The sequence below is a fragment of the Impatiens glandulifera genome, chromosome 3, assembly GCF_907164915.1.
Source record: "Impatiens glandulifera chromosome 3, dImpGla2.1, whole genome shotgun sequence".
NCBI classification, from domain to species: Eukaryota; Viridiplantae; Streptophyta; class Magnoliopsida; order Ericales; family Balsaminaceae; genus Impatiens; species Impatiens glandulifera.
In genome coordinates this window covers 3,231,020-3,253,730 of record NC_061864.1, presented here as the reverse complement: position 1 = coordinate 3,253,730, position 22,711 = coordinate 3,231,020, and the positions used below count along the sequence as shown (strand labels likewise).

Sequence of the window (22,711 nt, the reverse complement as noted above, 5' to 3'; positions counted from 1 at the left end):
GTCAAAATGAGGACATATATTGACATTATGTGAAAAGATTACATAATGTAAAAAAAATGAAATTAATGACAACCAAATATTAAGCTGGATAAGAAGATGTTAAAAAGATGGCAGAGCCAAATTATTGATAATACATATTTAAAATATAAATATTTCACATTTCATCACAAGCCCATTTACATATAGGTTGGTTTGGATTCCCACTTCCCTTATATGTATATATATATTCTCATCTGATGTCAATTACAATATATATAATAATAATAATCAAGAAAAAAAGAATGTATTAGAAAATCTGTAACAATGCATAAATTCTTAAGCCTACAGAAGAATCAATTCATTCTCCTTTCCATTCTATCAAATATTTCCTTTGTACACATAAAGGCGATGTCTGTGCATCTGATTCGGCGTCATTCACAACGCCTCTGCACCTTTCAGCACCACAGTAGCACGCTAATTGCTCGCCTTTGGAGAAGAATCTGCAATTCCAGGCAATGTACATATATAAAATTTGTGCAATTTCAGGAAATATATAAAAAAAAGTGCAAAAAGACTTCAAATTGAAAACATGTAGTCATATGACAATTTTTTCAATTGCTTAAGATCTCTTTTTGCATATATGATTATATGCTGATCACCATTTGTATTTATAACTCTTGAATAGCAATTAGGCTGCAAAACAAAATATGCATGTAAAATATACAACTTAACCAAACAAGATTACAATATAATTAAGTTTTGATTACTTACATCACACGAGTGGTTAATTAAATGTGCCACGCTTCCGGTTCTGGTGGCATCAATAACCCGTTCATTATCAATACGGAACATGTAAGTTCCAACTCCATACCAAAGAAAGTGACATCATCAGTGCATAACTGAGTATGCTAGACAAAAATGGTGATACATATCCAAAATGAATTGATACAAAGTTTGAATTTACCACTAGAGAGTTGTATATCAAATGTTCTTTTCGGTCTGCTATGGAAGGTCTTACAATGTCTCCAGTATATTCGATTACCTACAACATTAAATGTTAAATGTAAGGAGAAGACAACGCATGACTAGAACGAAAAAAAGGTTTAGAAGGAGGGAAAACTACCATGTCTCCAGCTCTATGTGGCAGTTTCGTGAAAATGCCATATCCATGTATTCTAGATATAATTGGATCAGAAAAAACACAGAAAATGAGATATACACAACTTATATAAACAAACAAATTTAGTGAATAGGAAACAGAAGTTTTTACCAAATGCCAGTTTCTTTTTAAAAGTTTGGCTCATGTATCTGTACTTCTCAGCCATGGAACAAATTTTTCCGGGAGAATTAAGCTGCGATGAATTCAACTTTTTGAGGTTGATTGCACTTGAAACCAAAGAGTTGGGAAAGATTTCATGTTGGCTGTATCCAGAGACTAAGTACGGTCTATTCTCTACATATGATCGTTTCAACGATGCAGCAGTCAACACTTCAGGTTCTTTCCTACCTCTCTTTCCAAGTCAATTGTATGGTTCTGCCAAGAAAAGAAAGATCAAATCCACAATTTAATGTGATCCACAATTTAATGTGACAAGCATGTGAAAGAACTTGTAAGAATATAATAGCAAATAAAAGTTTGGTTCATAAAAATATATTCATAAAATTACCATTTAAATTTTATTATTAAATATGTATCTTTTCTAAAAGAGGAACAATAGGTATCTTGTGCTACCAACATGCAGTTGACTAGTAGTATTGAATTTCACTAATACGGGATAATGGATAAAGAGCATATTTAATCATTTGTGCATTCCAATTGACATTTAAGAAACAGAAGTTGATTGCAGCACAATTAATTTTCCTCATCTATGGGGCACAATGGAAAACAAAAATTAAATTTGTGTACCAAACATACTAGTGCGATCACAACCAGAAGGATTGATCGGGGGAGTATAATCCAACTACCTGGTATGGGGAGTATAATTTGTGACGCAATGCAACTGCGTTACGCAGCTGCGTGACGTAACTGCGTGACGCAACCAACCTGAGAGCCCATTAACAGTCATATACAAATCAACCAACCAACCTGCATTTAACGAATCAGGCCGAATCAATGTCGTTCTATAAACGAAATAAACACAAACAATCATATGTAAACGAAATCAACACAAAATATAAACAAATATAATGAAAATTTTATCTTTGGCCGTCGTCGTTCGTCGTTGGAGACGCAGTTCGCCGTTGGAAGTTCTTCGCCGCTCTACGCCATTGAATATAGTGGAATGGTGCCTCTTCGATTTGTTCTTCGCCGATGAAAAAGAATAGAAAGTCTTCTCCGTCATTAGGGTTTACGGCGGAGAAGACCTAGATGAGAGAGAAAATGAATCAAAAATGAAAAAAAAAATTGTGACTTTATAGGGTTTTGGTGCGTCAAGCAACTGGAGTTGTGTAATTGTCATTAAAAAAAGAGGGTCACCAACGCTATAAAAATTATGCCTCCACACTATACGCATTTAGACCTGTTATTAGGGTCATTTCCTCAAATTTCCCTAATTTAAAAGATAAAATGTGAAAATGAATGACATGACATAGTTTGGTTATAAAATTAAAAAATTTATTCTAGTTCTCCTTTTTTAAGATAATTACAGTAAAAAATATAATTCGAAATTAAATATATATAAAAAACATGAAAAATGTTTTACTAATATAAAATATAGAATAAATGATGAAATGTTTGTAAAAGAACTAATAAAAAAATAATAAATATATCTATAAATGTATAAATGGTGTACTTAGGTTAGTTTTTTTTTTTTTAAGAAAAAAAATTAAAGAGAGAAGAAATGATTTTAAGTTTTTTTTCTTAAATTTTGTGTTAAAATGATAGTATATATATATATATAGGAGTGATATATGAGGGAATTTGAAAGAAGGAACGAGAGAATGATGTGTCACTAGTTAGAAAAAAAATAAAAAGTGAGGAGAGAGAAGAAAGAGAGAAATTTTGTTAAATTTTTAGCTAATCAAATTGTCCCACATCATTTCCTCCCCGTCCTATCTCATCCCCTCCCTCAAATTCCATCTCTTAATCATTTCTCATAATATATATATATATATATATATTTATTTATATTAGATGACATAATATTAATTTTTTCTACTTTGAAAGATTCACTTACAAGAAATTAGAAATTAATACTTTAATGGTAGATTTCAAAACTAGTACATAATTGAAGGATGAATCATGTATTAGCCCAACTAAATAATATTAATTAAAGTATATTAATAAAAATCATCTTGATGACCAAGAAACTTAGTCATTGATTTACTTAGGCCGACTTCATGGGTTTTTAATAAAACTTATCTAAAATCAATTTTTTAACTAATCACATCTAAACAATATGACATTATTTTTTTCATTAATCAAAATATTAAAATACCTTTTATTTTAAATTATTATTTTTTATTTTATTCATATATATCAAAACCCTTTAAATTTTTTTATTAAAAATAATCATTAATTCCTTAAAATTATCATCAATCATTACTTTTTTTCCTTCTCTAGTTTTTTTTTAATACCCCAATCCAAACAAGGCCTTAGTTCACTTCATATAATAATAAAATACTATAAAATAGTAAAAATTCATTAAATTATTTATACAATAATAGTTAAAGAAGAGATCTATTATGGACAACATACTTAAAATAAATATAAATTTTTAAGTTTTTTAAGTTGATAATCTATCCACGTGTAACTAGAAATAAGTAATTTATAACATGAAACTAGAAATATATAAACTCAATAAAAATAAAAAAATGGGAATGAAAGAACCGAAAGATTTGATAAGTAAGAAAAAATAAGTGATTGGGCTGTTGAATTTTCGATCAAACCAACATGTTGGCCGGGTTTAACTGTGTTGATTGTGTTTTTAATTTTTTCATCAACGAAGTTAGGTTTGACGATCAGTTCACCGGGCTTACCGGTCCGAACCGTTTCAAAACTATGCAAATCACTGATAATTAATTATATATTAAACCCTAATTTAGTCTTTAACATGTATCCATACGACAAGAAGGCTTGCTTGATCTTCAATAATGGGATTTTGAGATGATATTTGAAAATATTTTGTTTTAAGGAAAATTAGTTTTATTTATTCAAATTATTAAAAATTATTTTGAAATTTAAATTTAATGAAAATAAATTATTTTAATTAATAAATTAAATAATATAAAAATATTTTATTATAAAAAAAAAACAAACTTAAACTTATAAAATCTGACAACTGAAATTGAAATGATCACCCAACCACCCTCAGAAAATATTAATTTATAAGACACTATTCAAAATCAATTAAAATCAGTTTAATGAAGAACTTGATGTGGATCCAAATTATTAAATACAATAAATATCATTTGTAATTAGGTGGTGAAGTCAGTCAAGCTGTGCTAAAGTCCAAACAAAAGGAATTCTTGGTGGTGGTGGTGGAGTATAACAATGTTCTTGCTTTTTCCAATACTACCCTTTAAAAAGTTCAACATTATTATTCATGAACCATTATCATTTTTTTTTATCTAAAAAGAGAGAGAGAGAAAATGGAACAGCAGCTAATCGAAGCAGCTGCAGAAGGAAACGTGGAGAAATTGGAAGAAATTGTGAAGAAAGATCCTCTTTCACTCGATCGATTCTTAGTAGGCCGTTACAACTGGACTCCTTTACACATCGCGGCTGCGCGTAACCGCAGCGACTTCGTCTCCGCCGTCCTCAACAAGACGCCGGAGCTGATCGATCTCCTGGATTCGCGGAATCGGACGGCTCTCCACGTGGCATCGGCGAAGGGACACACCGCAGCAGTGGAGAACATTCTGGTTTTGTCGAGTCCGGATCTTTGCCTGTCGCGCGACATCGACGGAAGGAATCCGCTACATCTGGCGGCGATGGGAGGGCACATTGATGTCTTAAAAACACTTATGAGTAAGTGTCCTCATGCGGCTAGGGTTTATGCGGATCAGGGAGAGACCATTTTGCATCTCATTATGAAAAGGGGAGGAATTATTAATGTCGATGCAATGAAGGACCTCGTCCAAAACGTATCCTACGATGATGATGATGATGAACTCTTGAATGCCAAAGATGCCAACGGAAATACAATTTTGCATTTAGCTGCCACCTCTCACAATATGGTGGTGAGTAATTAATTACTTTTACTTTTACTTTCATTTCAAGTTATTATTAATCTTTAATTGCTCAAAATTTATATATAATAATTAATACAATCTTATAAATGCTTTAATTTATCATTGTCCAAAACCAATAAAAGAGAAACTCTCTCCAGACAAGATATTTTTTCTGTTTGTTTCTTTCTTTCTTTCTTAATATTAAGCTCATCACTTTTCTTACTTTACTTCTTTATTCTATTTATATATATATATATATATATATATATTCTTACTTTACTTATTTATTCTTTTTTATATATATATTCTTGCTATTTTAATTGGGTTCGGCTTAAAGCTGTGACCATAAATAAGCTATTAAGAATAAAAGTTGAATCAAATTAACCCTAATTATTACCATTGCATTCATTTTTCCTATCTACTTATTTATTTATGGTGGGACTATATATGAACTTCATTATTGTCTATTAATTAATGATGAAAATGACTCTTATATATATATATATATATATATAGAAAAGTAAAATATACTATTATTAGGTTGAACTAAGAATAATTTAGTCTTTATGACTAATTATTACAATATAGTTTACTTTATTTGGATTTCATAAAATATTTATGATTCCTTGAGTGTAGGCTGAATCTCATTATAATATTTTTCATTACTTTAAAATATCTTTATTGTCATTGTGTGATATATTTTTCAGACACATACACTAATTATGATATGCAGATGTTGAATACTTTGTTGAATAACAAAAGAGTGAATGTTAACGTGATGAATATGGGAGGGAAAACGGTAATGGACATTGTAAAAGAAATGGCAAAAGACAAAGACAAAGAAAAAATTATAAATCTACTAGTAAAACGTGGAGCTTTAACCGGGAGAGATATGGCCAGAGGAGAGTGGTTGGCCAAGCAACAAGAATCCCTAATGGTGGTGGCTTCTCTAATCGCCACAATGGCTTTCCAAGCGGGTGTAAGCCCACCCGGGGGCGTCTGGCAAGACGACCAGAATGGTCATCGAGCCGGTGAGGCGGTTTTGGCCTACAATTACCCCGACACTTACCCTTACTTCCTCCGGGCCAATACAATTGGTTTTGTGGCCTCACTCAGCACCATCCTTCTCCTCATCAGCGGTTTGCCATTCAAGAAGAGGAGCCAAATGTGGATTCTCGTGGTCATCATGTGGCTCACTATCACTGCCATGGCATTCACTTACGCCTTCTCCATCGTGGCCATAACCCCAAAGAAGGGAAGGGGCCCTATGAGGCGGACTATGTATGTGGCTATCCCCATTTGGTGTTTTGTAATGCTACTCTTGTTTGTGTTTCATAGCATTCGGTTGTTGATGAAGATTTGGAAGGACCAGAAGAATCGCCGGTGGATCCCCAATGCTAACGAGGTTTACTAATTATGTGATTCTGTCTGTAGCATCTATTGTTGGTTGATTGATATTGTTCTTGTGAGATTTTTATTAATTTAGATCCTTTTCTATATTTATTATCAAGGAGGTTGTTAATGCAAAATAATAAACTGTATAATAATGTATATCAAATATGAGAAATAACTATGAATATGAATGAACTCCTTAAAAGAATTAAAAATTGAAACATTTTTTTTTGGTTTTTGAGAAGAGTTTTTTTTTCCTTGTATGAAGTAATATATTAAACTCAAAAAAATTATGAACCTGACCGATTAAGACAGGAAAACAACGTCGGGATTTCGTATATGTGCAGTCTGCGTTGCGACCTCTTTCCAATGAGCCCCGGGACCATAAACGTGAGCAGAGATGCTCCACACCCTAGACTGAATATGATCTTGCATCTCTGAATCATTTGACTTCCCATGGCTACTAAAAACATTCTTCTTCTTTTTACCCATGCCAGAAGCAACCAACCAACTGACACCAGACGGTTCCCTTTTCATGGGATTGGTAGCAAATCCCACAACATGAACCTCGATAATTTTGAACAAAGGGAAGTCTCTGTTACCCGACAATGGCTTGTTTGAGATTGTGTTGGATATTCTCGGTTTCACATCAATGACAGCCCTCTCTACCTCAATAAGAGCAACCATAGGTTCACCCACAGTTTCAAATTCACGGTGGGGATCTCGTAACTGCACCCTTATAGCCACTGTAAAAATGTTTCCCAAAATTCCCCCAGTTCCACCAACAAAGGCAGCATCTTCATCCAGATGAGCAGCAATAATCTTGGAAGTTTGAACATCTAATTCATCGCCGAAATTCCCAGAATCCAGCTTCATCCACTCATCCAATGTTATAGATAAGTCTATTAATTCGTTGACATCATTCATTTGGGTATCCTGTTTGTCATCAGAATCCTCTTCCTTATTTAGGAAGGTCGGTTTTCCACCAATCAACTGGGGCCTAATGATTGAAGGCGCTTCTTCGTCTGACATGCCTGACTGAATCTTTAATCCTTCAAAGGAGAGGGCCTCAATCTTCTCCATGGCCAGAGGAGCAACATCTTCAATTGAAACAAAATCAGAGTCAACTTCACCACCTGGTTTTCTATTCAAAACAGACAATCTGCATAGGAATATCACAAATCAAATAAATAACCGTAAGTTTCTCATCTGAGTATGGATTTATATCCAAAAACAGAAAATGTTTCCAGCATATATATATACCTCTCAGTTTCGTCCATCTTCTTCCTATTAAAGTCTTCAAAAGGCATTAACACATCGAGCTGCGTAAACATTTTTTCTTGTCCAACCGATGCCCAATGTTCAAGTATCTCCATTATGCTAGAACCCATTGCTATAGGAAGAACAACAGGTATACTTACTTGCAAGATCAACCGTGCTTCATTTTTAGCTTTTCTTAAGAGTGATGGACTCGTTGAACTAGAAAATGCCTGCTCGTCCAAATTACATTCTTCCATCAAAGCCTGTGTTTCTAATAATTCAATCGTCTTTACATCTATGTTGTTTCCCAAGGAGTGATTTTCCTTCCTTTGTTGTTCATCAGTTTGAAATTGAATTGCCAATGGAAGATCCAAAAGTCCCTTCTCTTCATTCTCTGCTTCATCCAAAAATTCTTTAAGAGCAGATTCATTTACATCATCTTCTGGTTCTGGTATGAACCTAGCTTCCTCATAGATTAAACTGCTGGAATACAAATCCTTCTTTTCCTCGTTGCATTCGTCTTCCAGAAATTCAGGTTCTCTGTTATCAGGAAATTCCACACCCCTGTCAATTATAGTAATTTCCTCACAGTCACATATGTCTTCGTTCTCGTCGTGTGTGCATTCGGTTAATCGAACTAGTGTTGGTTCTGAAGGTGTCAATATTTCCAGAGAGGTACCGAAATCATCAGACATACTTGAAACGCTTCCAACCTCACTGAACATGCCACTACTAGTACCACAATTAACACAATGGACGTCTGAAGCATGATTGGTTGGGTTCGAATTATCATTCAGAAGTCGGAAAACAGTCATGTTAACATTTGTATCAACTGAATGATGACCCCCCATCAATGAATACACATGACTAACCTTTAATGTAGCACCTTTTGCATTTCCCGTAAGATTTAAACTTTCTGTGTACTTACCCGAGCCTTTCTCCTCCAATTCTTCCAAAGTAAGTGGAAGAAATCTTGAAAAATCGATCCAGTGTATGCCTGTCTCATGTCCTGGGAATCCAACAGTTGATACGTAAATCTTAAAGCACTTTGAATCATATCTGATGGTATGTTGATTCTGGTCTTGATTAGCATGTATAGAACTTTTATAAGACAAAGTCTCTTCGAAATTAGCATTTCCATGGGAAACCACGACGGTTCGGGTTTGGAGCACCCTGTCATTCCTTTCCCAGTTTATCCTTAAGCTTTGTCCTTCGAAAACAGAGGGTAAACCTTCAATTGCATGTACATGGAGAAAGAAATGACAATTGAATTTACGATGGCGAGTGTGATTCAAGGCCTTCAATTTCTTCCACTTCCACATGGATTTATTCTTCTGATACCTTAGCAAGTCTTCGTTGGAGGAATTAAAGTTTGGATTTGAAAAACCTATATCACCTGATCTGTTTTCTTTCTTCGAATTGTGTCTTAGAGACCTCATCTGCTCAATTGATCAATTAAACACTTTAAAGAGAAACATCTGAGGTCGGTTTTATTCATTCTTAAATGAATGAAGCAAAATCATATTCATTCTCTTAAATAATCATGATTATAATCAATCGCGATCACAGATGATCACAGATAACAGATAACAGATGATGAAATTGCCTACATTAAAGAACAATTTGCAGCGATCTCCATATAATAAGATTGTATCGATTAAAAAGGAAAGAATCGAACTTACCACCAGGGTTTGATCATTGATGATACCATGCTCCGATTGAGAGGGAGGAGACGCGAATCTCTCTTAAAGATTGGTGGTTTAAATTTGCAAAAGAGAGATAGAGAGAATTCAAGGCGGATGCTTAACAAAACCGCATGGAAATGCAGCGGGAGAAAAGTTCTTGTGCGTTTTGGCCCTACTATTCATTGAATAACAAAATATGGAGACCGAATCTCTGTCAATGCTTTTACCACATTCATGATGGTGATGGTTCCCATGGATTCTCTACCTAGCTAGCTAGCTAGGTTACGGGGAGATCATAATCCCGTCTAATTAATATTACAAAATTTTATATTTTCAAATAAGTCCTACAAGCTGTTTTATTATTAATTTTGTAAATTTGTTTTTTATATGTAAGATTGAATTAAGTAGTAAGAATAATGAAATTTGTAATATTACAACTATATATGAGTTAAAATTATATGATATTTAGATTAAAGTAAGATTATAAACATATACCCTGGTGTTAATTTAATAAATTCAAACAAATATCATTATAATCTGGTTCTTATTCATTGTTTTGAATTTAGTTTATTTATAAAATCAATTCATTAATTTATATTATCATAAAATGTAAGAAAATATTATGATAAAATATTATAAAGAAAATGATACTGTTTTTAAATATATTGATCTTCTTGACTCATTTAAGAATTAACCGAATGTTTTCAGATTCACATTAAAAATTTGATTTTATTATTCCTGGTATTACGTTACATTTTTTTTTCTTTTTCTAAATATTACATTACTTTTAAAATCGGATTCAATTTAACTTTTTGTCTTTACACTTTATAGTATTTTCATATATTAATATTTTATATTTAAAGGATTTTTCTATTAAGAAACTATATAGAATATAATATATATTTTGTGCAATGTGCAAATATAAAATAATTTTGTGTGTAATATATAAAACTATCATAACTAATATTATCCTTTTAAAAAAATAGTTTACATATTAATTAATTATCAACTTCTAATTAATTATAATTTATTTCATAACACAAAACTAATATATAAAATTCATTTAAAATTATAATAATATTTATATATTAAATATATTCAAAATTCTATTTTACTTTTAATCTTATTTTTTAAAATTTAGATTGTTTTTTAGCATCGGTCTTGTTTTTTTTCATAACTCAGATTTGAGTTGATGTTATATTTTGTTTTGATCCGATATCCTATTTAACTAGATCTTATTTTTCGTCTCGGATTTTTATAGTTTGAATAATATTTTCAATCGTCGGTAGGTCGTTTGCTGTTTATACATTTCAATTGTGTTGATGATCATTTCTCGAGTCTGTGCTCATCCTCTGCTTATATATTTTTCGTCTCAGATTTTTATAGTCTGAATAATAGACTCTAGAGTTATTTTTTTATTTTTACAATAAAATGTTACTCAATTTGATCTTTTGTATGGATGATATCTATATGTATCTTTTCATTATATGATTTCTCATTATTTCAAATTCATTTTCATTTGGCATAATTTTTTTTAATGTTATTTATCAACCCTTAACTAAGGATAATTTTAACTGCAATTCAGAATCTTTGATATAGATTATTCCTTGATATAGATTATTCCGACACCGTTTTGTTTGTTCGTTGCTCTACTATAAGTCTATAATAGTCATCGTTTAAGAACACAAATATGAGTTCGTTTTGGAGGAATCCGCAACCAATTTACATAATCGTTGAATCATTTATAATGAGAATTTTAATTTTGTAAATTGTTTATGCAATTTAATACTAAATTATTAATTATTAATTTTGATTTTATATACATTATATTATATTAAATACTTATTAATTAAAATTTTCATATGTAACTCTTTGTATTTAATGTGAATTATTTTTTTATAAAATAAAATTAATATTTAAAAATGTCCATTTTTAAACTTAATATTAAGAAAGTTTTAAACTGGGGTTGACTCATAATTTTCTAAATTCTTAATATGTATATAAACTTATTGTTGCAGCATAAACAAATTAGGGTGAAAGTTTACGTTTTACCCATTTATTATTTTATTATTATTATTTATTAAATTAGTAAATATATAAAGAAAAATGATTAAGAGAGAAAAGTTGGGAGAGAACGAGAGAAGTAATGACGTGACGTAATTTGATTGGTCGAAAAAATAACAATTTTTTTTTGTCTTTTCTCCTCGTCTTGGTTAGTTCGATGTTACGAGTACATGTAGTGCATTTATCCATTAAGAAAACGCCACATATAAAAAGAGAAAAAAAATCAACAAATGAGGAAGGTGATACTTCACCTTTTTGTACCGGTGTTACTTCATGAGTGGGATCTTTTTATTTTTTATTATTAATAAAGTGAAAATCAATCAAATATTTAATCATGTTATTATATTTAAATTAAATTAACATCAAAATAATAAGAAACTTGCAACAGATAATGATGATAATTAAGGTCAACTAGACACAATTAAGTAATTTATCTTTCTAATTATTTTACTAGTTCAAACTAAATGATTTATAATACCAAGAATTCAAAACATTGAGGTATATTAATTTCCAATCAATTAGAACTATATTCATAGAATTCCAGAGTGTTAATCTTCTTTGAAGAAGATTAATATAACATTTCACATTATTTTGTTAAAATAATTGTTTTAACTAAATTAAATTTTGAATCATACTAACACAATATTTTTTTTACGTCTAACCTTATAAAATGCTACTAAGTGCATTTTTTTTTGTTTTTGTAAGGGTAAATAATCACATTTGATATCATCCAAATACAATTATATGTAAAATAAAGTTATTAGCATCATCCCGCACATCATAACTTTAATTTTAATTTAAACTTGTTTTAGATAAATTTTATTTATCTTTTCTTATTAATATATATATATATATATATATATATATATATATATATATATTTAAGACTAATTGAAATAAAAAGAATGGGTTAAATAGAGGTTTCTTATTAAAGATTAATTGAAATTTCAATTTGAGGTGGTTATAAAATTATAAAAACTAGATTTTGTCTTTTAACAAATTAACTTAATTATCTATATAAATAAAAAAAAAATTAATATCACAAATTTAATTATCCATTTTTAACTTAATTTGATTATCAAATATAAGGAGATTAGTAGTCAAAACTCTCAATATATAGAACCCGGTTTTCACATTGCTTTGTCGTTCATTCAGAAATGGCGAGTTCGACTGAGGCCAAGCACAGAGGAGAGGAGGAGGAAGAAGCAGGCGAAGACGAAGATACTGGGGCACAAGTGGCCCGGCCCGATCGTCAAGCTTGAGGAAGTGGCCGTTTCTACCGGTGAAGAAGATGAAGAAATTCTCCTGGACTTGTACGTATATATATATTATATAATACCCAGAAAAGTCTGTCGGTTGTTTTGTTGATTGATCCTGATAATAGTTTGGATTTGATGTAGGAAAGCAAGCAATCAGTGGAAAGAAAGAGGGGTACTGGGACTGTAAAAATTCTCAAACATAAATGAAACTGGTAAATTAAGTTAGGCTGATCAATGATCATGCGTCAATCAATCAATCCAAGACTCTCAACATCTGTGCTGTGCCAATCATTTCCTGCACCCTTGTATTTTTCGCATCTGTGCAACAACTTGCCGCTAATGACAAATCTTGCATCTGTCATGCTTCTGATTTTGGAGAAGTTGACCGTAGAGGAAAAGAAGGAAACAAAAGATGAACCACCACCACCAAAATAGAAGACGTGAAAGATAAGAAGTAGAAGAAAGAAGAAGAGAAATAGGTGCTGCATCTTCTTGGCCATGTATAATGTTAGTTTGATGAGATCTGTCTCTGATTTCATTTTCAGTTTCAGGAGGTTAAAAATGTGTTCTTGCACCTGGTTTTGTATGTAAGAAGAAGAAGAAGGGTTTGTGGTTTCAATGGTTATATATTATATATGTTTCAAAGGTTTCATTGTTATTGCTTTAACAAGCCTCACTTGTTAAATAAAAATTAATAGCTCAACACTCAAAGTGTACAATAATCTAATTTCCATGAAAATATCAAAGGAGTTGGCCAAAGACAATTCCTAATTATATAGAATACAAAGTTATTTAACAAGAAGAAGCTTAAAAAAAAAAAAAGTCTGAATCGGGACTAGGGGAGGATATTGAAGCTACTGAAGTGAAATCTAACATCAAGGTCAGCTTCAGGTGAGAGATTTGCCAGCCCATTCACGGCCTTTGCGTTTTTGCTTAGCCATCATCTTGTTGAACTTTTCTTTTCCCTTTTCCAATAGAGGGTCGTGCACCACATAATCATTGGGATCGTCTTTGCGTGTCATCTTACCCTGTTGTTGTGTGCACATACACAAATGGTTGGTGGTTGGTTAGTTTATTCATCATTCATCAACTTTACAAAGAATAAATAAAAGTAAGTCTGGACAGACTCTGACATACCTTGCCCGTTTCAGTAGCAAATTTTAACTCAACTTTGGACCAATCAGACAAATCTTCTTCTCCTCCTCCGCTTGTAGACTTTCCAGTTGACTCAACTGGTTTTGTAGAAATGGAACTCTTGAAGTTCTCCAGCTTTGCAAGCATCTAATGAGGAAGAAATAGAGAAGAGTGTATTTATTATATATTCTGAAGATTAGATCTTGCTATATTATTCTATATAAGCTTTGCAAGAGGGAACAACATATTACCTCGGCTTCATGTCCTTGGCGTCTTCGCTTCTTCATTTTCAATAACTGTCTTTGCCGTTCAGTTTCATTAAACAATTGTAAGTCTGAATCTGCCTTATCCATGTGTTCCGCCCTAGCTTCAGAACCCATTCCTTTCTTCTTTAGTGACAACTTCTCCACACTTGGACCATCGTCGCCGTCGTCATCATCATCAGATCTTTGATCCGTTCACCACATTTAGAGAATCATAATCAGTTTTAATCAAAAGCAATACATATAATATATAATAAAACATAAAACACTACACTACCTTGAAGGTAAATGTTCCCGTTGTTCCTTCCGAGAAGAATTTGCTGCATATAAAAAAGAACATGTTTATGAAGACGATTCCTAACAAAGCTAAGCAAATATTAAACAAAATGATGAACACATTCCATGTCAGAAACTCAAAAAGGGATATAAAATTGAAGCCTTTTAAAAGAAACATTCATACATTTTTTAGATTTTTGCTTAGATGGTGGAACTTCCTTGAACTCGCTCTGCTTTTTAAGTATCTGTAGACGCATTCTTGCATCAAAGCTTGCCTCATCATCATCATCACTATTATCAAAAGAATTAGGAAATTTGGCTTCTGATCCAATCTTTCTCTCTTCTTTCTTTGAGTTCAAAGCTTCTCTCACACTTAGTTGAACATCTCTGGTTATTTTGGCATCAGATGAGTTCTGCATTTATATATTACATTAGATATAACGCACAGTTCGTAGCAAAAAAAAAATATAAGTCATAGTTGGGAGTTTATTGCAACCACTTTTCCTATAAATAAAATGTCTTCTTATTTTTATTATAACATGATATCAAAGCCCTAGTGACTATTTAGAGTTTCATTAGTTGCTTTTTCTGATTGTCATCGTCCTTGTTGGCGGCTGTTCTTGCTATTATGTCTATATATTTCTTCAATACATTCTTCATTTCACCTTAAGTTATTCCGTTCCAACTAATTATTTGAATTATTGTTTATCTTAAGTTCTTGTTATTTGCTACTTTGCTTGGTTCTGTTCTTAAATGGCTTGACTTTTACTTGTTATGTATCCTGCTTAGTATGTCCAGCCTATTCTGTTATGCGGAAATCATGCTTAGTATGTCCAATTTTCCTTTTGTTTATATGGGTTTGAAGTTAGTGAATTTCAAATAGTTCGTAGCCAACAATTTACGTGTTCACCATTGGTTCAAACCAGCAACAAGACAGATCTCTTCCCATTTATTGACATGACCAACATGAGGCTCTTTTCAGACTAGCAGATAAGGATTATAACTATCATAAATTGTGCCCTACAAGCAGCTAAACTATGGAGAGAAACACCAAGGACAGTTTCAATCAGATGTACCAAAATAATAAAATAGATTTGAAAGCATCCATAGGAATATGTCACTTAATCTTGCAAGGATCCTTGTGAATAAAGAAAAATTTTTTTTTTTGCAAGACAATAACTAATACTTTAGGATAAGATGTTTTGTAAAATATTCATTGAACTGTGACTGTGAATCACAAATGTTGATAAGCATATTAAGACATAATGCCTACCTCATTCTTTAAGAGACGTGGGTCATCCAATACATCATGGCTACTCTTTATTTTTGTCTTGACTGCAGCCAAACTCTTCTCCTCTTCTTCAGCTTCTTCCCCAAATGAAAGCAAATTCAGTTTTCTGCACATCAAGTTCATCTTTCTTGTTATCTGAGACATTCATAGTACAACACGCCTTTTTACTGTTCAGACATATCTTACTTGACAGGTTTTTTCTTCGGGCCTTTATCTGCTTCAGTTACCGAAGAAGACAATGTTGCTGGTTGTCTTCTGGGAACTATGTCCTCAAAAGGGTTCCATAAGACCTAATAAGAAGTAATGATTTAGAACAAGGAAATCAGGGATTTCATCAGTAAACCAAAATTCTTGAATTGTTACATAGAGATAGGGTCAACATACTTGTGAATTCATTTGTTACCACAAATGAATTCAAGAGAAATGAAATAGGAAGAAAAAACTGACCTCAGTTGAGATTATCATTGGAGCTGGATCCAATGGTCTATCATCTTTACCAGTTTCTACTTCACCTAGACGGAGAAGATTATAGATAGAATCACCAGTAACCTGAAAAGAACAAGTCCCAGCATATTATAAAATGGAAGAGAAAAGAAATCTTAATTCCCTTTATTCTCTTCTTAGTCAAACAAACATAAATACAATTGCAACAAAACTGAGTGGTAACCTTGCCAAAGATGGTATGCATCTTATCAAGCCAATCACAACGATCCAAACTAACAAAAAACTGGCTTCCATTTGAATTAGGTGTCCCAGCATTAGCACAAGCAACCAAACCCCTGTGTTTGAATCTTAAACGGGAATGGATTTCATCAGAAAACGGGCTTCCGTAAATACTTTCACCACCTGCACCAGTTGAGAAAAATAAAGTCCAAAAATACTAACATCTTTATTAACTGACAAGTAGTGAAACATCATTAGTTTTGAATCAAGAAACCTGTTCCAGTGCCAGTGGGATCGCCGCCTTGAATCAAGAAAGTTTTGATGATACGATGAAATATGGTGTTGTCGTAGTAGCCCTCCAGACAGAGCTGGATGAAATTCCTAACAGCCTTGGGCGCTTCCTTCGGCCATAGCTCCACGTCGATAGGACCGTACGTCGTATGGACGACGACTTTACCCTTGGTCGGGGGTTCTAGAACGTACGCCGTCGACATTGATGCCGGCGATTTAAGCTCTTCTCTCCTCTTCCAAAGTTGAACCTCCTACTTTGGTTTTTATTTGGTACATTCAGAGACAACACGACGTCGTATCATTGTATATATAATTTTATTTTATTTTACATTTTAAAACAAAAACCCCTCTCATTTTAATTTTAATCATAATTGGACAAATCAATCTTTACATAAAATAACCCAAGAGGTTTATTAATTTTTAAATACATTTTATTATTATTTTCATATTGCTTGACCAACTTGGTTCATTTGTTTCCTTAGAAAATGAATTATTATTTTAAAAATATTGAATTTATAATTATTTGTTTGGAATAATTAGAATATCCCCGAAATAATCCTTCCATCAATTGTGGAATACATACCAGTTATCCTAATAAAATTGACAAGTTTTTGTTTTACATTTATTTAGTTAAGTTAAAAAGAAATAGTATAAAGACCGTCTTTTAAATTCTCATTACATACATGTTAATTTATAAGTGCCATTATAATTGGTCGGTGATAATGATAAATAATTAAATATAACTCATATTTAATTAAAACTAATTTTGTTGAACGCATATTCATATTAATAAATATATTAATACTTTTAATTATAAGTCTCTTATTCAGAATTTCATTTTTACAAGGTTTCTTATATCATTCCATTCAGGTTTAGTTTAATTTTTTCTATGATCATTCTTTTTCTCTTATTTTAAAATGATAATTGAACAACCAGCATTTATGGATGAAATTCCATAAAAGTGTTTTGTTTGACTCGCCCAAATTCTCAGCAATAGTGATCTGACTCAATTAAAATCAGGAACGTGGTGAGCTTAAAAAAATAACGAAAAAAATTTAAATAAAACGAATGTATAAGTGTAAGTTTAATTATTTTTTTAATAATTAAATAACAAACCATGAATTTATAATGAAGATTTTTAAGAAATTAGCAGATATTGTCAAATTTGAATTGTAAAAAAATTTCGGGGTGCGCTTCAGCTTACCCGAACCCCTATATAGATCCGTCTATGACTAAAAGGAGAGGATCAATCTAATTAAGTCATGTTATGTTATTCTTTTTTCCCTCTCTATTCCATTTTCTACTAACACTTTGTTACTCTAAAAGAGTAGCATGTTGAATATTTTTTTTGAATAAACACTTTTAAGTTTTGACGCAGGGACGACATTCCTCCTTCATTCCATCATTTTCAAGCAAGAAAACTTCGAAGACCTTCAAACCATCTATTAAGATATTTTCGATATCGCTTCTATTCGGTGACTCCTTATAATAGCTTGGAATATATGCAGTCGTAGGGCGAAAATAGCTTGTTCTCTATCTTGCGTAGGGCACACCAAACTAAAGGGCCGGAGTAAAAAGAGTTAGTTGGAGATCCACCAACTATACCCGGACCTAATTCGTGAAGTAAAATGATGTCGCCCTTATCGTCGATTTGATAGTTTTTGTACATTACTAAAATGTTAAATGAGACAAACAGAATGATATAAAGAGCAAGGTAAATTGAGAGACAAATAAACTAGTATTAAAATACAAAGACGAGTCAGTGCTAAATATTCGATAGAAATAGTTCACTCAGATGAGTCATTGTGTGGTATGGCTTTTTTTTATATATTTTTCTTTATTTGAGAAATTCTGTTTAAATCTTTTGATGCATGCTCTTTGTAGAACCAAATCAGGTTTGCGGTAATTTGTTGTTCCAGGCTCGGAACCAGGTTTTGATCTTCGCCATCTTGGTCAAATGGACCCAACACAATATTCTTCTTTATCTTTTTCTAAAAAAAAAATTGTATTCAATTTATTAATAGAATGGTTCATCATTTAAATAAAAAACTTTTAATGTACAAATATTTGAAATATCTATTCAAATTATTAAATTGCCTTTTTAGGGAATAATTTGCGTATACCCGAACTAATTAAGTAAAAGTTTGAATATAATTTATTTTTTATTAATTTTTTTTTTTATTTCTCTTATAAAATGTTAACTCGAATTAAGAGGTTGTTCGGATCGGAATTTTTATAAAACCTAGAGAGAAAAAAAATAATGATTGGTGATGATTTTGAGCAAATGATGATTATTTTTTGATAAGAAAACTAAAAAAAAGTAGAACCAGACCTAAAATTTGAAATATACAAGCTATTTATAATATTTAAGAAGCAAATTTTCACAATTATGCAATTAAAAATTGAGAAAAAAAAAGTGAAAAGTAGTGTGGCACAATTATTGTAGGTGGTTTAGATGCAAATTTGAACCCTCTAATTGACGATCATATCTTCTTACACGTGTGTATATTATATATTGTGGGTTGGTTTGTTAAAGTTTATGCCCAACGGTTGTTTGTTGTTTCCATTTTCTCTAAGAGAAAGGAAGCGGGAAACCAGACAGACAGACAGAGGAGAAATCAATTGCAGCAAATGATTGTCGTGTTTCTTGCTGCTGCTGCTGCAATTGATAATCATAATAATATAAAATGACGGCAGTTCGGGTACCAGCCGATAATGAAACCATTCCTTTGGCCCGTGGAGTTGTTGCTGTGGCCATTGATAGGGACAGAAACAGCCCTCACGCTGTTCGCTGGACGATCCAGAACATCTTACCTCCCAATACCCCTCTCCTTCTCATTCATGTCAGCAACAATCGTCAGAATCCCGTGCCAAATAGTCAGTACATACATTCATTCATTCATTCAATAATATATATATATATAACATTTCTCATCGGTTTTTTTCTACTTATTGCAGAGGGCGGGAATGACCATCTTATGGATGGAAATAATGGCGGTGGTGGAGGAGGAGGATCGGCACAATCAGCAGCTGATGTTTTCTCTTCATTCCGAGTCTATTGTGCGCGTACAGGGGTAAGAGATATTATACCCATACCCATCTATCTAGATAGATGATTCTTTCTTTATTCATTGCTAGGCCATCCATCTCAATTATAATTTTACAGGTTTCTGCAAAAGAGATAACCATAGATGATGCAGATGTTTCTAAAGCGCTTCTTCATTATGTCAGCAATAACTTAGTTGCCAATCTCGTTATAGGCGCATCAACCAGACCCGCTATTGCTAGGTTTAGTTGTTTTTCTCAACAATAATACAAAACAGAACAACATAATTAATATTTATTAACATTTTTTTGTTCTTCCTTGATCGATCCCAGGAAATTGAGAAGCCATGATGTGCCAACCATCCTCAACAAGTATTCACCGGATTTTTGTTCTGTTTATGTAATTGCAAAAGAGAAGCTCATTTCCGTCAGGCCAGCCGTGATGGGACTCAGTGTTATAAATCCTCCAAGTACACCATCTCCAATCAAACCTTCACGCCCTGAACTGGAAGATGAAATCAGGTAGGTTCTCTTTCGTTTCTTTTTGCTTTTTTCTCTAATAATAATAATCCCATCTCCATTTTAAACAGGAATAAACCTGTAAACCGAGGAAATGAAAGGGAGAAGGAGAGGTTTCCGCAGAAGTTGAATTCGTCTCTGTCAAATTTACCTAGCTATGATTCCCCAGCCATTAATTTGCCAATCCAGAAGACGGGAAGTCTCGACGCCTTAATTCAAAATTTGGATTTGAAAACCGAGTCTGAGAAAGATGGCAACAGCACTATGGGATCTGTAGTAAGTGGGAACAGTTCCTTGTGTTGGATTTTAAGTGATCAAAACACACTACATGTCTCATTCTAAATTTCCATGTATTTATGAAATTTAGAAAGATATGGAAGCTGAGATGAAAAGGTTGAAGATGGAGCTGATGCAAACCAAGAGAATGTTTGACACAGCTTGCAAAGAAGCGATATCAGAAAAAAGGAAGGTACGAACTTGAGAGATTTCTTTTAAATTTCTTTTAACTGAGCTGGGCTGGGCTAATAATGAATGCTTTTAGGCCGACGAGCTGAACACATGGAAGAAAGAAGAAGCACCCAGGATTGAAAAAGCCTTGCTCTCAGAAGTGTCGGCTCTTGCTTCTGTAGAGGTTGAAAAGGCTAAAGCCAAAACTGCTATTGAAGCTGCCGAGAAGGCTCAGAAGCTAGCTAAGTTAGAAAAACAGAAAAGATTGGTAGCGGAAATGCAAGCCAAGCAAGAGTTGGAGAAAAGAAGAGCAACTGTTTCGTCAAATAAAAGTATAACCTGTAGAAACTATACTCTAGAGGAGATAGAAATAGCTACTGATTGCTTTGCAGAATCATTGAAAATCGGCGAAGGTGGATATGGACCCGTTTTCAAAGGAAAACTCGAGAACACTGCAGTCGCTATTAAAGTTCTTAGACCCGATGCTAAACAAGGAAAGAAACAGTTTCAACGAGAGGTATGCATGCGCTTCCTTCCTTCCATCCATCCATATATGACTGATGATCTCTTATGTAATTATAAGAAAGAACACAAAAGTTAACGAGGTCTCGGTCTCATTTGGAAACATTTTCTAGGTTTGAGTCTGGATTCGGATCTAGATGTGAAACCGTCAATATTTTTTCTCTAATGTATTTGTTTTCTTCAATAAGTATCTCATCTTGGTGTGGATCAAATGAGACCACACTTGAAACGGATACAAACTCAAATCCAGAAAGAATTTCCAAATGGGTCCTAGTGATCCACCATTCCTAAAGGTAGAGTTAAGGAAGATCAAGTAACCCTAGGAGTAAATCAAGTAAAAAAGGGACTAAAATAAGATTCATGTGTATATGAGTAATATCTAACAGTTCCAGTTATCAGGTTGAGATACTTAGCTGCATCAGACATCCAAACATGGTCTTACTTCTGGGCGCATGTCCAGAGTACGGTTCATTAGTATACGAGTTCATGGACTACGGAAGCTTAGAAGACCGCCTATATCGAAGAAGCAAGACCCCCCCAATTCCTTGGAGAATAAGATTCAAGATCGCAACAGATATAGCAACTGGACTTCTATTCCTACACCAAACGAAACCTGAGCCACTTGTCCATCGCGATCTAAAACCCGCAAACATCTTATTGAACAAGAACTTTGTGTGCAAGATAGGTGATGTCGGACTAGCCCACTTGGTCCCCGCTTCAGTAGCCAACGAGGTTACTCAGTATCACATGACCTCGGCTGCAGGAACACTCTGTTATATAGATCCAGAGTATCAACAGACAGGAAGTCTGGGAACTAAATCCGATATATATTCGCTTGGTATCGTCTTACTTCAAATCATAACAGGAAGACCACCTTCGGGGATAACACGATATGTGGAGGATGCTCTCGAGAAAGGGACCCTAGAAAGCTTGCTTGATCGGTCTGTATCGGATTGGCCTATTGAGGAGACTATTAACTTTGCAAAATTAGCACTTAAGTGTGTTGAGCTGAGGAAGAGGGATAGACCCGATCTAGACAATGTTGTTTTGCCTGAACTCAGACGAATAAGCAATATGTTCTGATGTGCCACAATTCACAACAGTTTGTGAGATTGCCTTGGGACTATTCGACTAATCCCAATGGCTGTTTTTTTGTTGCATAGGTACTTATGTTTTGTTTTTGTGCAATTACATTATTGGTGGCCTAAAACAAAACCAACCAGTGGATTAATATAAGACAATTTTTTACATATGTTCTTCCTTCAATTATTTATTTGATTAATTCAAAGATCAAACATTGATATTATTGTTACAATTCCTTTTACAAAACTTCATATACTTCCTATCTCATACCAAACGTCTAAGGTTCGATTCTCACTAAGAAAGTTAGGGTGTCATGACTGTGAGGGTTGTCATGCTAAATAACTGGGTAAAAATAAATAAAATTTC

At 32.9% G+C, this 22,711-nt stretch overlaps 4 protein-coding genes, 1 long non-coding RNA gene and 1 pseudogene across 6 annotated transcripts; 3 read left to right on the top strand and 3 right to left on the bottom strand.

The window, feature by feature from the left end:
• Positions 1–337: 337 nt before the first annotated feature.
• LOC124928892 lies at positions 338–2,035 on the bottom strand (annotated as a pseudogene).
• Positions 2,036–4,523: 2,488 nt separating this feature from the next.
• LOC124930853 (ankyrin repeat-containing protein NPR4-like) lies at positions 4,524–6,765 on the top strand. Its single transcript, XM_047471217.1, has 2 exons — positions 4,524–5,160; positions 5,885–6,765. The coding sequence occupies exons 1-2, from the start codon at positions 4,570–4,572 to the stop codon at positions 6,563–6,565; spliced, it is 1,272 nt and encodes a 423-aa protein (XP_047327173.1). The 5' UTR covers positions 4,524–4,569; the 3' UTR covers positions 6,566–6,765.
• Positions 6,673–9,647, bottom strand: LOC124930852 (protein PLASTID MOVEMENT IMPAIRED 1-RELATED 1-like). 2 transcript variants are annotated; one of them, XM_047471215.1, is made up of 3 exons: positions 9,486–9,647; positions 7,807–9,242; positions 6,673–7,705 (listed from the first exon to the last, which is right to left on the bottom strand). In XM_047471215.1, exons 2-3 carry the CDS (start codon positions 9,240–9,242, stop codon positions 6,850–6,852), a joined length of 2,292 nt encoding a protein of 763 aa, XP_047327171.1. In that variant the 5' UTR covers positions 9,486–9,647; the 3' UTR covers positions 6,673–6,849. The 2 variants fall into 2 exon arrangements, with proteins under 2 accessions (XP_047327171.1, XP_047327172.1); XM_047471216.1 differs by lacking the exon at positions 9,486–9,647 and having other exon boundaries at positions 7,807–9,262.
• A 3,065-nt stretch (positions 9,648–12,712) lies between these two features.
• Positions 12,713–13,421, top strand: LOC124929401. Its single transcript, XR_007098655.1, has 2 exons — positions 12,713–12,869; positions 12,953–13,421. It is a non-coding gene; the product is annotated as an uncharacterized LOC124929401 (long non-coding RNA).
• Positions 13,422–13,519: 98 nt separating this feature from the next.
• LOC124929400 (peptidyl-prolyl cis-trans isomerase CYP57) lies at positions 13,520–16,982 on the bottom strand. The gene is made up of 10 exons (XM_047469752.1): positions 16,713–16,982; positions 16,443–16,621; positions 16,223–16,324; positions 15,962–16,065; positions 15,758–15,881; positions 14,669–14,897; positions 14,486–14,528; positions 14,197–14,392; positions 13,949–14,092; positions 13,520–13,839 (listed from the first exon to the last, which is right to left on the bottom strand). Exons 1-10 carry the CDS (start codon positions 16,930–16,932, stop codon positions 13,699–13,701), a joined length of 1,482 nt encoding a protein of 493 aa, XP_047325708.1. The 5' UTR covers positions 16,933–16,982; the 3' UTR covers positions 13,520–13,698.
• A 2,737-nt stretch (positions 16,983–19,719) lies between these two features.
• On the top strand, positions 19,720–22,512 carry LOC124929399 (U-box domain-containing protein 34-like). Its single transcript, XM_047469751.1, has 7 exons — positions 19,720–19,803; positions 19,896–20,017; positions 20,108–20,296; positions 20,365–20,569; positions 20,661–20,762; positions 20,835–21,257; positions 21,662–22,512. Exons 3-7 carry the CDS (start codon positions 20,217–20,219, stop codon positions 22,343–22,345), a joined length of 1,494 nt encoding a protein of 497 aa, XP_047325707.1. The 5' UTR covers positions 19,720–19,803; positions 19,896–20,017; positions 20,108–20,216; the 3' UTR covers positions 22,346–22,512.
• Positions 22,513–22,711: the final 199 nt, after the last annotated feature.

Coding starts and splice junctions, on each gene's coding strand:
- LOC124930852 (XM_047471215.1), bottom strand. CDS start 9,242: ATGAGGTCTCTAAGACACAATTCGAAGAAAGAAAACAGATCAGGTGAT. Junction 7,706..7,806: donor AAGATGGACGAAACTGAGAG/GTATATATATAT, acceptor ATTCCTATGCAG/ATTGTCTGTTTTGAATAGAA.
- LOC124929399 (XM_047469751.1), top strand. CDS start 20,217: ATGGGACTCAGTGTTATAAATCCTCCAAGTACACCATCTCCAATCAAA. Junction 20,297..20,364: donor GAACTGGAAGATGAAATCAG/GTAGGTTCTCTT, acceptor CATTTTAAACAG/GAATAAACCTGTAAACCGAG. Junction 21,258..21,661: donor AGAAACAGTTTCAACGAGAG/GTATGCATGCGC, acceptor TCCAGTTATCAG/GTTGAGATACTTAGCTGCAT.
- LOC124930853 (XM_047471217.1), top strand. CDS start 4,570: ATGGAACAGCAGCTAATCGAAGCAGCTGCAGAAGGAAACGTGGAGAAA. Junction 5,161..5,884: donor CCACCTCTCACAATATGGTG/GTGAGTAATTAA, acceptor TATGATATGCAG/ATGTTGAATACTTTGTTGAA.
- LOC124929400 (XM_047469752.1), bottom strand. CDS start 16,932: ATGTCGACGGCGTACGTTCTAGAACCCCCGACCAAGGGTAAAGTCGTC. Junction 16,066..16,222: donor CAATGATAATCTCAACTGAG/GTCAGTTTTTTC, acceptor ACTTCTTATTAG/GTCTTATGGAACCCTTTTGA. Junction 15,882..15,961: donor CCGAAGAAAAAACCTGTCAA/GTAAGATATGTC, acceptor CTTGATGTGCAG/AAAACTGAATTTGCTTTCAT.